Source organism: Salvia hispanica, chromosome 1, assembly GCF_029641045.1.
Source record: "Salvia hispanica isolate PSC_SH4W2 chromosome 1, Shi_PSC_v1, whole genome shotgun sequence".
NCBI lineage: Eukaryota > Viridiplantae > Streptophyta > Magnoliopsida > Lamiales > Lamiaceae > Salvia > Salvia hispanica.
Window position 1 is genome coordinate 29,180,988 of NC_142692.1, and position 15,670 is coordinate 29,196,657.

Here is a 15,670-nt window from a genome sequence, read left to right on the forward strand (position 1 = left end):
AAGTGAGTCAAATATGGAGTAATAAACAATTGATGAATTTATCATATGTCAGGCGTCGGGTATCCCTAATTAGTAACTACAATACTTATTCATATTTCCTATATTTAAAATACCTAATACAATGAGTGACTTATATATTATGCGCAAACGGGTCATGCGTGTCTGTAAAATACGTCATTCAAAATTATATATACCATCTCCGTTATGCTTAAAATGACATGCTTTCTTTTTTAGTTCTGCTATGGGATGCAAGTCAACTCTCAACTTGGCGCTCTTGTCCTCTAAATCAACTGCTCTGGTCTTGAGAGATCAGTCGAATGACAATAACAATTCATCTTATCAGAACACATCTCTCCAATTAATACACTCAATCACTTTTCTCACCCCCATTAAAATATTCACTTTTCTTTCTCTCTCTATTATAATATTTTCACCTACTTTTTCTCTCTTCAATTAAACACATTAACTAATTACCTTCAAAATTCCGTGCTGGCTAAGGAATATATCATCTTAGCTGGGACGGAGGGAGTACATCTCAACACTCGACAGCTCTATTGAATTTCTATATACTATTTGGTTTTAAATCAATTAAATATATATGGTGCGGGTCCCCCATAAACAAGATGATTAGTGGCCCAATATCAAGTTCTGAGCTTAAGAATTTATCTCCACTAGTATCACACCCGTGCGATGCACGAACTATTCTATTTACTTCACATTTATTCATACTTCAAAATAATTTTATAAAATGATAAATAATAGTATTATCATAGATACCAAGAATCACCTCTTAGTAATCATTTGCCACATTTTATTTGAAGGCATTTATCAATCAATATCTCAAGAAAAAAAAAAGTGGAAAAAGCAATTAATCTTTACAATTATATATTATAAATTTTATTTGCACAATAGCATGATCATATTTGTCACACATTTATTTAGATTTTAATAGCATTTACTTTTCGTTAATACTTTCGTCAATCATGGGGATCTTATCGAAATATTTACAGTTTGAATTTAAGGTGTAATTTCCAACAACTAATTTCGAATTCCTTTTTTTTTCGTTCTCCTAATTTATTTATCAGCATTTTCCAATTTTGATTTCCTTCTCGTTATTTGATTTGCAACACTTAATTTGAAAATAATTAAAATTTATTTAGGTTAGTTAAAAGAATCTGTCGGCATCTTCTCTTCTGCTTGAATACGCCTCCTCGTCTTATCTCCTCTCCCAAATCGCTTCGATCTGTATTCAGTACCCTATATCTTCTTCGTTCATCGTCAATAAGGCAAGTTTAATTGCCTCCATCTATAATCTATAGGAAAGAAATTGAGACAAAAAATTGCTTCTACAAATGAAATAAATCAAATTATGGAGTACTAAAATTCGGCCAATATAGTGCCACAATGTGGCTGGGGAACGGAATCCAATCCGAATTCGGAGCTCTCAGATGCTGCAAATGACATTGTTTCATGCAATCAAAACAGTTGCAACCTGTAAGTAAACATCTCTAAGAATCATTCGGAATTCTCGGATGCTGCAAATTGTTATTAATCTGAACTTGGTTAGAAAGCAAGTCAGACAAACTGAAAATCACTAAACTACAAACAGAAAATTACTAAAAGTTAAAACTATAAATAATAATTAACAATTGATGAGTAGAAAGGATGATGCATATATGGAATATAGTCTTTACCACTTTCAATAAGTTGTTATAAAGATGAGATTTGAGATAATTCATTGGCGTCGCAAGATATTTTTAAATTTTAATCGATAGATGTTGTTTTGCGATTGAGTAATTTTAGAGATTTGATTTGTTTTATAGTGCTAAAAGTCTCTTCCATTCAACCCTATTAATTAGTATTGACTGTATAATAACGAAAATTAATTAATTTTGAAATAAAGGGAGACCAAGCGTTTTTGCGCATATTATAATAGACGCTAATTAGTTGCAATAAGTTACACTAATTATAATATTTGTAACTGGCTAACCGACACACAAATTAAGATTTGTAACTCCAATCAAAAATTGTATTAAAAATCCAAAATTTATTTTAAAAATTGATTGTATCAGAGGCTCAAAGATAACTTATATATAATCTTTAATGGAGAGCTATATTGTGCTAATTGATATGAAGATCAAGGAAACGTTCCTTACCACAAATCTAAAACACGTAAACATTCGTAACTGTTATTTATAGTCTAAATTCATTAGTTATACCGTTTATGGCCTATATTATATCATGGCAATTATACATAAATATTCATTAGTTATTATAAATATCCAAATTGGCCCAAAATTTATAATTATTAAAATTCAAGACCAAAACTTATAAATATTCAAATTAAAGCCAAAACTCGGCTTTTATATATGTATAGATTACCAGCCTTATATGAGTAGTACTTATATTTGGCCCAATAGCAAGATTTGATCTTATTCTAAATTGAATTGGATTGTTGGATACATTTATTTTGTCAACTGAATCATTTTTTTTAATAAAAATGGTACCGAATATAAAGTGTATTAATAAAATGGTGCTAAATTTTTACCATGCGTGTGTCGTTTTCATCACATTTCAATTGATACTCCATCCGTCCGTGAAATTTTGTCACATTTTTTCATTTTCGTTCGTGCCACATCCTATCAATTTTTTCAACCCACTTTTCATTACATTTTTTAAAACTCGTGTCCGATCAAACTGTGACAAAATCTGGAAGATAGAGGGAGTATATGTTTCTCAATATAGGGAACAGTTTGGTTGAGAACTATCCAAAAAATGATAAATTATCAGTTGAAAACACAAAACATATCAGTTGTTCAGTTGTGTGGTGTAGAATAATAAGTTCTCAATTTCTCATTTTAAAGATAATCTTGCCTTAATATATAGTAGTATCAATTTAGTTATAAACCAAGCCAAAATAAATTTAAAAAGTAATTAAAGAAAGAAAGAAAACAGTCGCGACAATAATGGGCAGTATAGATTACTACAAGTAATCTGTTTAAATAAGATGGACGCATAAAAAATTAAAATCCCCACCTCCCCAGTCCCCTGTTACATATAAATGGAATTCTATGATTCCAATAATCTACCAAAAAACTTATGTATATACACACAAATACAATATGAATAAGGCTGTGTAAAGTGTAAAAAGATAGTATAAAATTGAGTGAAGTAATCTAGAGTTTGAGCTTGCGCTTACACTTCTGGTCCTGAATAGCCTGGGTAGTAAGATTAACGGTCAAGGAGCAATTCATAGTAACCCTCACATGCTTCTTCACCATCAAAATCTTGACCTTCCCTCCCACCACCGTGTAACTCCCCAGCGTCAGCACCCCCGAATTGATATCCGATCCCAGCTCCGGCTGCCCCGTCACCCGATCCGCGATCACCTCCACCGTCACGTTCATCCTCGCCGTCCGCCTCGCCCTCGCCCGCCCCGCAGGGCCCCGCGCCTCCCCGATCTCCGTCCCCCTGTAGTACAGAGACGACGTCGTCTCAGGGTACTTGAACGACGCGTAGTTGGGGTTCCGCACCGACACGTCAGCGGTCAGCGACATGTTGCTGCCCGGCCGCGGCGTGGTGGTGCCGTTGATGAGGTCGAGGCGGTCCACCGTCACGCCGTTGAGACGGATGACGGGGTCCTTCACCTTGAAGACGGTGAAGATTAGGATTACGATTACTACGGCTTGGATGAGGAGGACGGCGCCCACGCAGCCGCAGCACCGGAGGAGCCGGCGCCTGCGGTGGTTTTTGCCAGGGGTGGTGGCGGCTTCGTCGTCGCTGCTGGTGGGGCGCTCCGAGGCGGGGGCTAGCGGCCGGATTTGCTCGGAGGTTTCCACCATTGGAATGGAGAGAGTTGAATTGAATTTGTGGAATATCTTTTGTTTGGTATGGTTTTATATTTATATAGTGACTGTGGATGCCGGATGGAGTGTGTAAGCTATTAAATATTGTGGCATGCCAGTGTTGAATTCATGCTTTGACCTTTTTATACATGATTAGAGTGTATCTATTCTAATCAAATTAAATTGGCTCTCTTTAACTCTTCACTTATATTTTAATAACTGTAATGCAAAATGAGTGTAAAAAGTTACAAAAATATAAAATTAATATTAGTTTTTATACAATATAAATTTTATAGGAAAGAATATGATGATATAAAGTTGGTGGACGAACTAAAATGACAAATTAAGCAAATTAATGACGGGCACATGAAGTATTTATCATTCAAATTTAATTAGAAATTAAGAAACAGGAGTAGTATTAATTGGAATTGAAAGTTATCAACTTTAACTTGATGCATCTAGAGTCAGTGTGCATATCTTTACTAACTCCATTATCTAAGTCCAAATACTATATTACTCTCTCCGTCCCAGATAATTTGAGACACTTTGACCCGACATGAGTTTTAAGAAATCTAATGGAAAGTAAGTTGAAAAAGTTGATGGGATGTGAGTCCTACTTTTAAAGTATTAGTTTTATAATTAAATGTGAGTAGGAATGAGTTAGTGAAATATGAGGTCCACTACCAAAAATGGTAAAAGTGAAGTGGGACAAATTATGTGGGACAGCCCGAAATGGAATATTGGATCGAATTATCTGGGACGGAGGGAGTATAATGCAATTGTTTTTTAAGAAACGTAACTTCACGATTGAGTGATCGATCCGGACTTAAGGGAAATTTTTGTACAAAATATCTTCACAAGTCCAAATTTTTATATACCGGAATGAATGTGGCTGCTGTATTAAGTTGAAAAAAACCACTTTATAGTATAGAGTCAGTCAAATACAATATATAAACAATTAATGAATTTTGTTATTTGTCGTCTCTCTTCTTTTTTTCTATGAAAACCATACTTATGTATTTACTTAGTAACTTTCACCATAATGTTAGTGAACCTTTAGATATAGAATGATTCTTTAAATATCAAGATAAATAAAAATTTTAACATTAAATACCCATAGTTTTTATAATAGAGTTTATATGTACATAATAAAAATCAATATATAAATATTACTTACGACAATGACTTAATAGTATATATATTACGAGCCGTGTCTGTAAAATACCGAGGCAAGCAAGATATTTAGTAGTAAGTAATCTACTTTATTAAATTAGGCGCGAAGCCATTAAAAAACCAAATTGTTGACTTTGAATCGGAGCTCGTTGCACATTATGTACATCAACATGTACAAAATTAAGAAGTCGTTAGAAATTTTTTGGAATTAAAGGTATATACAAATTTTTCGTTCACTTGAATTTGCGTGTATTTGTTACTCCTTCATTTCTGAATCGAGGTGAATGAGCTATTAAACTCTAAGATATAATGCTTCCTCCGTCCACTATCAAAAATTTTGATATTGGACAAGAGTATGAGTTTAAATATAAAATTGTAAAGTAATAGAGTAAAGGCGGTTGAATTTTTTTTAATAAAAATGAGTACTTATCAGTTAATTAAACAGAAACTTACTAATTAATGTATATTTGCACCTAATTATTCTCCCAGCTGAGAATTATTTTTAGAATTACACGTAGAATATATAAAAGTGTTGATTATTCATTTGAAGATATAGTCAAAAGGAATTAATTGAGTGGGGACCTATTACGCCAATTGGGAGTGATCAATTACTAACTAATCATTTAATTGCTAACTACAATTAATTTAAGGTTATAGGATTTTAGGAAACGTTTGGTCTACAATTTGCCACGTGTAATTTTCATTTTTATTAATTAAATCGAAAAAGATAAATAAAAACTCCAAATTAGGGTTTTGGATAAAAATGTCAATATAGTGTTCCGAAAATATCAACACAATGCTTTGAGAATGTCAACACAATGCTTTAAGAATGTTAACCGGGTGCTTATATTGACATTCTACATGTATTATATCGACATATTTTATATAGTTTGTTGACATTTCTGCTTGTACGAAAAGATTAAAAAATTTCAATTTTTTTTTTCAAATTTTGACGTCAGAATATATGCATGTATGATATCGTTAGAATCCTTATGAAATTATCTTTAATTTGATATATATTATATGAATTTTAAGTTTTGAGATTTCTTTTAAAAGTTAGTTATAACTAAACATGTAGTTAATTGACATTAATACCCCTATTGATATTTTTTGGAATTAATCATATGACCTTATTGACGTTTTTCGTTGATCGTATTGACATTTAGGGATTAATGATCTAAGCCCTTAATTTGAATATCTAATGACTATTATTTAGTTGTAGTGAGCAATTAAGTTATGAGTTAGCAATATAACACTCCTCTTAAGATAATTGTAGCCCAAATCGGTCTATTATCTAAAACTCGAGACCAAAACCCGGTTGCCCTATCTGGTTCTCCAACCATGACAAATGAGGAGACCTTCTACACCCTTCTATTTGGTGCGAGAGTTCATTGCAATTTGTTCTCTTTGAAACTATTTAGTATGCAAGATTATATGTCATAATTGAATAAGGAGACCTTCTACACCCTTCTATTTTATCTCATAATTGAATGAGGAGACCTTCTACACAGTTGCAGATCCAGAAATTTTAGATTGGGAGTGCGATAGATAACTAAATCAACTTGGAGATAAAAAAATTAATTCGATATTTCTGCTTCTACTATGTCGATAATGAGTCATTTCATTGTATATAAAAAATAGATTATTTTTAGTGTTATTGCTTGATAAGTTTCAGTATTTAAAATAAAACAAAAACTATGTACATCATACTATATAATTATATAATTTTAAAATGAGCATAATTAGAAATCATAAATAAATATCCAACCGTACATAGCTTTTATTTGTAATAAATATTGAGAAAAAAATAAATTTCATATTTAATTATACATGATTTAGAAACATAATAGTAATTAATGATCAATATTCAATCATATGCAACAAAAGTAAAACGGCGAAAAGATTAACAAAAAACGCTTCAGACAGAACTGGAACTCGGGTGCTAAATAAACAATAATAAATTAGCATTTTACCACAAGGTTATTCACACTTTTCGGGATATGGTTGTCCCTAGAGGTGGTTATTTGGTCGGTTAACCGACCCCAAAATTTCATCAAAAAACTAACCGGAACCGACCCGATCACAAATTCGATTACTTAATTAACCGACTCGGTTAGAACCGGTCGATTATTGGTTATAACCGAACTAGCCGAATTAAAATTAAAATTGTTTATGGTTTTAACTTTTATCTACTTTATTATTATTATTATTATTATTATTATTATTATTATTATTTACAAATAATACATAAATTGTTTAGGCACTTTAAAAGAGTTAAACTTTAAATGATCTAAAATTTAAATATTTTATCCAATAATAAGTAAAGGATTATCCTATTTTTAAAACAGTAGTAATGCTTAAGCACTTTATTGACTTTGAGAGATCTTATTTTTAAAATAATATTTATAAACTTTATAAACTTTGAGATAGTATTAGTATAACTAATAGTCATACAAATTAAAATAGACTTTTTTGACATTGTAATATGAGACTTTGACAAAATTTGGAAGTAAATTACAATTTTTTCTATTGTGACGAAGTTTAAAAGTAAATTACAATTTCTTCTAATATTAACTAAAAATATAATTGAAATTAAAATTGTTTATGGTTTTAACTTTTAACTTTTCATCTAATTTTTTTAATTATTATTATTATTATTATTATTATTATTATTATTATTATTATTATAATATTTACAAGTAATACGTAAATTGTTTAGACACTTTAGAACACTTAAACTTTACATGATCTATAATTTAAAAACTTTTTTCCAATAATTAGTGAAGGGATATTCTATTTTTAAAATAGTAATGCTTAAGAGCTTTATTGACTTTGAGATATAAATTTATAAGTATAATACTATAATTGATAGTGGCACAAATTAAAATGGACTTTTTTGACATTGCAATACGAGACTTTGATAAAATTTAGATATAAATTACAATTTCTTCCATTGTGACAAAGTTTGAAAGTAAATTGCAATTTCTTCTAGTATTAAATAAATATATAATTGAAATAAAAATTAATTTAATTTTGGTTATCGGTACCGATAACCGGTCGATTATAACCACCGATAACCGACTTGGAGCAAAATGTAAAATCGGTACCGACCCGAACACCATAAATTTCGGTTACCGGTTAACCGAGAACCGACCGATTCCGGTTCTCGGTTAACCGAATAACCGAAAACCGACCGATTCCGGTTCTCGGTTAACCGAATAACCGAAAACCGTTTACCCACCCCTAGTTGTCCCCCTTGTTATTAATTGCGTCCGCCACTGCTTCTACCCCATCTATTTGGTTTATAAGATTTAATGTCACAACTTAATCCTAGATAGATTTTCTTATTTGATAATTAGTCATATACAACAGTGGTAGATCTAGGAGCAGCCGTCCCCTTCGAGCGACTAATTTCCCCTTATTCGGATGGAAAATTGCCATGTCCGTCCCCTCCCTTTGCCTTCGATGTCGCCCCGAAGACCGAAAAAATATCCATGTCCACTCTAAACCAAGCTAGTAATGTATATTCCCTCCCCCCTCCTCCGTTTTTGAATCATGGATCCGCACTAAGTTATAGTCACCCATCTCTAACTAAAATAATCTTACAACTTAATTCTAGGTGAATAATCGTATAATAATGAGTCATCTCAACCGAACGACACCTTTATGCACTCTCTATCTCTCTAGTCTTCATGCTCTCCTTTTCTCTACGTGGGATCTTATGTGTTCTTTCTTTCTATCATTGATTATTATGTGTATGGTGAGTTAGTCCTTCACAAAGACAACCTTATTCTATTTGACCAGCTTGTGAATCAAGCTTGGACCTATGTTATTAGCAGAAGACTTGGTTTGAGGTCTTGACGGTTGTTCTTAATGAGCTTGTTAATCGGTGTAGTTGTGTCTCTCTTCTCTTAAATATATAGCTATAGGGGCACATTATTTCAAAATTTATGCTAACACAGGAAATCATATTAATTAATAATAATAAATTGCATTAATATTATAATTGAAAACAAACGAATTGATTAGTAATATAATTAATTATTAAGTACTCCCTCCGTCCCAGATTTGTAGTAAAATTTTGCCATAAAAGTTCGTCCCACATTTGGAGTAACATTTAGAATTTACCATATTTGCACATAAAATTTTACCCTATTATTCACTAAAATTACACCCAAATGTCATTATCTATATTAAAATAAATCAAAACAAAAATAAAAAATCAAAAAGTCAAAGAGGGACCCACCTTCAACCAACTCACTTTTTTTATTACACACTCCATCATCTCACTTCATTTATTACACACTCCATCATCTCACTCTACCATCTCATTTCATATATTACACACTCCACCTCTCATTTCATTAATTACATACTCCACCAATTTCTTAAAACCCGTGTCATAACTAAATGTTATTACAAATGTGGGACGGAGGGAGTATTAAATATAATTTATGGTAAAATAAAGTTAATAAATTCCGCATCGGTGTGCACATACATAAGATATTAATGCAGTCCTTGCCGTTAATTCATTATTGAAAATTTAGCGGTAAAATTAAATAAAAGCTCAGACTTAAAATACAGAAAATTAATTTCAAGAATAAAGAAAATTAATGTTTTGACGTTTGAGCCTAAAAAATTAATTTTAGTCAAATAATTTGTTGTTTGTTGGTAAGTAGTCGTTGGGTGTGATTGCTAAGAAAAACAAACCACGTTTTACTGTCAAAGATCAAATTGTGATTTTTTTCATTTGGTCGAGTTTTATTTAAATCGAAGTCAAACATGACACATACCCACCATCTAACAAAATCACATCAAATAATATAAGCCGAATAAATGATTTTGGCTAATCATTTGACATTATTATTTAAATATCTCTCAACAATTAGTAATCCGAACAATACTCAATGTATCATTTTTAGGTTAAAAATATTATGCAAAAAAAATTCGACGATCTTATTTTTGACGTGGCAGTCGGATAATGTGCGTGTTTTTCTTCGGCTGACATGGAATTAGAAGGGATGAAGAAAAATTTGTTGACGTGGATTGAAAAAAATCCTAAGAGCACCGGAGCGGTGAAGGCTGCGGTGCTCGTCCGTCCGTGCCGCTGAGCACGGTGTCGTCCGTCCGCCAATGATGCTCGTCCGTCCGTGCCGCTGAGCAGCCCTACGTGGCACGTTATGATTGGCCAACGGCTTAGCCGTTGGCAAATTTGATTTTTATATTTTTTTAAAAAAAATTCATAAATAATTCGAAATAATATCAAAAAATTAAAAATATATATTTTTGGATTCCCAAAAAAATAGAGCCGTTTATAAACGTTTTTTTTTTTTGAATTTTTATGATTTTGTTTTTTAATCCCAAAATCATCTATAAATGCACACATTCATCATCCACTTTTCACATCAAATTATCTCGCATTCATACTTTTTCATACTAAATCATCTACATCATCCTCTCTCACCCAAACTCTCTCTAAAAAATTCAAAAATGGATTTCACCAATCTCATTGCGGAAGCGGAGCGCGAAGAACAAAAAATTATGAACAATATCGTGCCGCCTATGAAGCCTATGTCGCCGCCAATACCCCCGCCCCTCCTCCTCAACCAACTAGAGCAAAATGTCGCTACATCCCTCGTGAACGAGAGGGAGCCCATGAAAGGCTCGTTGCCGACTATTTTTCCGACCAGCCGCGGTATCCAGAAGATTACTTTCGGCGCCATTTTCGCATGTCAAAACGGTTGTTTATGCGTATTGTCAACACATTGTCCACCCGCGTTGAATATTTTCAAGAAGGTGCAGACGCAACCGGTCGGCAAAGTCTCACGGCGTTGCAAAAGTGTACTTGTGCCATCCGACAACTTGCTACTGGGCAAACGGCTGACCTCTTCGACGAGTATTTGCATGTCGGTGAGTCAACTGAAATCCTATGCCTCAAGAATTTTTGCGACGGCGTTCGTTCTGCTTTCGGCGAGGAATTCCTTCGGGCACCCACCACCGACGATTGTCAACGGTTGCTTCGTCTTCACGAAACAGTCCACGAATTTCCCGGTATGCTAGGCAGCATTGACTGCATGCATTGGAAGTGGAAGAATTGCCCGACTGCTTGGAGGGGGCAACACTTAAGCGGCCACAAAGGTGGCGGCCCAACGCTTATCCTTGAAGCGGTCGCCGACTACCGCCTATGGATTTGGCATGCATATTTCGGTGTTGCCGGATCTAACAACGACTTGAACGTGTTATATTCTTCACCACTCTTCGATGATGTTTTGAATGGTGTAGCACCGGCGATCGACTTCACCGTCAACGGAAATGCATACCACATGAGTTACTATCTCGCCGATGGTATCTACCCAAGGTGGTCGACTTTCGTGAAGTCGTTCAGCAATCCACAAGAGCAAAGACGGATTATTTTTGCGCAGCGTCAAGAGTCTGCTCGGAAAGACGTCGAAAGAGCTTTTGGTGTCCTTCAAGGCCGATTCAACATTGTGAAGTCCCCTTCTCGGCTTTGGTACGTTAAGAATATCGCCGACATCATGTACACGTGTATTATCTTGCACAACATGATTATAGCTGACGAAGGACCGATGGCGGGTAACTTTTACGACGAGGATGAAGCCGGAGGCTCAACCGCGAGGTCTCCCCCACGCCGAGGTGTGCATACGACGGTGAACGAGAGGATGGAAAGAAGACACACAATGCGCGATACAAGAGCCCACACTGGGCTACAAAAAGATCTAATCAATCACATTTGGGCGAAATTCGGCAACGAGTAGTGTAATTTTTAATTTTTAGGATTTTATTTGTGTAATTTTTAATTTTTAGGATTTAATTATGTAATTTTTAATTATTTTGTAATTTGTAATAGTATTTCGGATATTTTAATGCATTTTAATATTGTGGAAATGTTTTTATTTAAATTGAATAATAGAATGGTGGGACCTTTTAGCTTGTCCTTAGCTAAAAGCACGGATGTGGGTGTTGTGCTCTTAGCTAAGGACAAACAGTAAAAATGGGTCCGGACCCACTTCCGTGCTCTTAGCTAAGAGCACGGATAGGGATGCTCTAAAAATGCCTTTGAATTAGAAAAACAAACTATGTACCTCCTTCTCTCTTTTCTTGGAGCTGTACCGTTTGATAAACACATTTTTCTATGCATTTAGGATTTTGATTTGGTATACTTTGTCTGATCTCAGGACTTCATGTATTATTGTATTTAATCTCTATTAACTGGTTATTTTAAGAATTTTTTATATAAAAAAATGGATGACAAATCTTAGCTGTGAAAATAAAAACTTAATCGTGTATATTGTGAATTATAAAAAAATCAAAGTCTGCACCTTTCATTCCCCACTTAAAAAATTTTGAATATAATTTTCAATCACAAGCATTATATACTAGTAATAGTTAGAACCATCCTTCAACTGTTGAACATATTAATTTTCATGAAATTTCACACATTCCAAGCATATAGTACTATATCAGTAGCTAGAAATCGAACCTTCCTTCAGACTTGACAATTAAATATTTATGGACTGTTGAAAAAGTTGCAAATATGACCAAACACGTTGCTTTCTCTATATGCTGACAACTCACCGTTTTCCTAGTTAATATGACCCTATAGTTTAGTATTTCTGCGCAGTAAATCTTGTTTTATTTTGGAATTTTAAATTGCATTTGCGAGTTATTGACGATATCAGCAGTCAAAGCATTTAGAATTTAGAATCCATATGGTGTCGTACAGCGTACGTATTTTCATATTTTACACTAAATAAACGTATGAAACAATGTACATTAGTTTATTATGGCGTACTCAAGGAGAAGTAGTTCATAAAAGAAATGCAGTATCACATTATATTTAGGGAATAATAAAAAAGTACATTTATAATAATGAAAAGTGTGAACATTAATAATAATTGACTATTTTGTGAAAAGCATGTAGTAGTAGTACAGTGAATACACATTCCAGACACTTTAAAAATCAAATTAATAAACTATGGGCGTACGGCAGTGCTGGATAGGCCCATGGGCTATGGGCTCAACATGGACGGGAATAGATTCAGATTTTAGTAGCCCAAGATACATGGCCTTGGCGGCCTGTTCTACAATCCTTAATTAGTTAATCGAATGTACTCTATGTCCTTCGTTGACTCACTGTGGTGCATGTCTGTGGCTATCTTGACTTTTGAGTATGAGGTCTCTTATTTGCATTAATCATTTTTAGTTATCCCATTAAAAGTAAAATATTTTTTGAAATTTTATTTTTATTTTTTTTCTTCTTCCTTTATTCTCTATTTTGTACCTCATAAAACAATACTACATAAAATCTCGTACTGAAAAGCAAAAAAGTTTCATATTTATTGGGATGGAGGGAGTACTCGATTACGTGATTTATATTTCATTAAGATATTATTCTAAGGTTGTGTTCATTATTTATAATCAATATGTCAAGTTTGAAGGATTGTGTTATAGCTGTGTTATAGTGTCAACTGGCCAGTTTCTTCTGGTATAACAACATAAAAACATAATCATCAAATTTCAATTTTGTTGATATCAAATTAATATTATATACTACTACAACATAACAACAGCCATACAAGTGCTGAGAAAACCACAAAACTAAATTCATGTTAAAACAATGTTGATAAAAAAGCTTAAGAATACCTTAAAACTGATTCAGATTTTCGCAGTAAATTGAGTGAAAAATGTAATGGGATATTACTTGTTTGGTGAGTGGATTTATAGCACCCAAATATCATAGTACTAACATATTTATAGTCCAAACAATAGTATTACTAGTACTATTTTCTTTTAAAACATTTTCAGTTTTCCCTCTTTCAACATGAACCCAAAAAAATCTTTTCACTTCTCCAACTTTATTACCTCCATCTTGCATTATGTTTATTAAGTTAAAATTTAATTATTTACATATCAAAATTATACATGGAGTATAAACTATGATCCAAATTTTTATCATGACAATTTTATTATTTTCCCCCAATTTCCCCTTCTGTACATGCATAGATATAGATTAAAGTGCGTAGTGTGTATGACTATATTTAATGGCCCTGACATAGAAATAATTACATATCCATTCTACAATGGAACAACGATTTCACATGGGTGGTTTCCATTAAAATGTAGTCAATAGTCATAGTGGATTTTCTCGTGTACTAAATGAAATGCAGAAGCTTATAACATGGAGTAATGAAGTCATGAAAAATACTCCATACTCGTATATATAAACAAATAAGAAATGGAAGAGATAAATATACTGTACATCAAGTACCACAAATATACAACCAACATCTCATAGACATCTCTAGATTGTCTACTCCCCTTTCTCTTTATCATCGCCAAATTTAACTCTATTCCCTAGAAGAAAAAAAAGAAGAAGTAAAGATAAAAAAAGTTCCGTGATTTCTAGATTCTGTACTAGCTTCAAGTCTCAACGGACAAAAAAACTTGTCGGGTGGCTACAAAACGTAAAGAAAAGTGAAGGAGAAGAAAAGCATCGATTCGATTCGATTCATTACCCCTCCGCAGGGCCCAAATCGTGGTCATCGATGTCCACCTCAGATTCCTCCGGCTTCTTAGAGTCGGCCTTGGGGCGGGTGCTGCCGGCGAGGGAATTCCGGTGGGTGGGGACGGGGTGGGTGTGGTCGCCGGTGTAGGTGATGATGAATTTTCCCGGGTCGGATTTGTTCCGCTCCACTTGCTTTCTTGCCATACACCCTTTTAATGTGCTGCATTTGTAATAACCCCTAATTTTCACAACAATTAAAATTAAATTAAATAATCACAAAGAGGGAGAGTATTTTTGTTGTTCAATAAAATTTGAAATTTGAACAGACCTTGGATATGGGGATCCCTTGATTGGCTTTTGGCCGTATTTTCGCCATGACCATACGTCGGAAGACACGCTCTCTGCCGGGACATGGCACACCTTCTTCGACTGATGTTTCCTGCAATAAAATTGGTCAATTGAAACTAGATCCATGATTAAATTTGACATTTGGGTACCTTTTTTTGGACCTTGTGGTGCTGCGTTTGGAAAAAAGGTGTTGTTTTTTGGGGGAGATTTCGTGCTTGGGCTTGGGCTGAGGCTGCTGTAGAATCTGGTGAGACGATGATAGTTGTTGCAAAACAGAGAGGGGAGAAATCGGTGGAATTTGCTGTTTCCAAATTAGCCGATGCAAATCTTCTTCCACCCTAGTGCCTCCTTCAAAAGGATCTTTGGACATAGTAAAGCTGGTGGGGTTTTGGGAGGTCGAGCAGCTTCTGACCACGGCGTGAAGGTCCCAGTCATCCTCCATTTTTTGTAGCAGGGCTGACTTTTTGAGGAGTGGAGAGAGGAAATTAATGGACGGTTTTTCTAAAGAGGTGGAGAAACAGGGGCTATATTTTATTTATGGAATTGGAGAGAGAGCAGTGAGTATGTGAAGTTGACTTTGGAAATGTCAAAGGGGGGTAGGGGGTACAAACTAGAAAGTGAGTCTACGCGGTTTAGTGTTTGGAGTGGGTGGGGTTGCCGACAAAAGATATCGAGGCAGAGCCACGTGGGGCGGGTGCTCCACTCTAAAATCTCATGCTTCACTACTTTCTACATGCACCAATGCACCGCAAGAGTATCCACACTAGGACGGACATCT

The 15,670-nt window shown here is 34.1% G+C and overlaps 2 protein-coding genes across 3 annotated transcripts; both read right to left on the reverse strand.

The window, feature by feature from the left end:
• Window positions 1–2,918: 2,918 nt before the first annotated feature.
• On the reverse strand, window positions 2,919–3,892 carry LOC125220009 (late embryogenesis abundant protein At1g64065-like). The gene has a single exon (XM_048122117.2). It carries the CDS (start codon window positions 3,840–3,842, stop codon window positions 3,177–3,179), a length of 666 nt encoding a protein of 221 aa, XP_047978074.2. The 5' UTR covers window positions 3,843–3,892; the 3' UTR covers window positions 2,919–3,176.
• Window positions 3,893–14,226: 10,334 nt separating this feature from the next.
• Window positions 14,227–15,465, reverse strand: LOC125219652 (WRKY transcription factor 22-like). Of its 2 annotated transcripts, none has more exons than XM_048121684.2 (3): window positions 15,054–15,465; window positions 14,873–14,983; window positions 14,227–14,782 (listed from the first exon to the last, which is right to left on the reverse strand). In XM_048121684.2, the coding sequence occupies exons 1-3, from the start codon at window positions 15,332–15,334 to the stop codon at window positions 14,551–14,553; spliced, it is 624 nt and encodes a 207-aa protein (XP_047977641.1). In that variant the 5' UTR covers window positions 15,335–15,465; the 3' UTR covers window positions 14,227–14,550. The 2 variants fall into 2 exon arrangements, with proteins under 2 accessions (XP_047977641.1, XP_047977640.1); XM_048121683.2 differs by having other exon boundaries at window positions 15,042–15,464.
• Window positions 15,466–15,670: the final 205 nt, after the last annotated feature.

Excerpts from the sequence above, each read along its gene's own strand:
- LOC125219652 (XM_048121683.2), bottom strand. The coding sequence starts at position 15,334 with ATGGAGGATGACTGGGACCTTCACGCCGTGGTCAGAAGCTGCTCGACC. Across the intron at positions 14,984-15,041 it reads ACCACAAGGTCCAAAAAAAG|GAAACATCAGTCGAAGAAGG; the intron begins GTACCCAAATGT and ends ATTTTATTGCAG. Across the intron at positions 14,783-14,872 it reads AAGGGATCCCCATATCCAAG|GGGTTATTACAAATGCAGCA; the intron begins GTCTGTTCAAAT and ends TGTGAAAATTAG.
- LOC125220009 (XM_048122117.2), bottom strand. The coding sequence starts at position 3,842 with ATGGTGGAAACCTCCGAGCAAATCCGGCCGCTAGCCCCCGCCTCGGAG.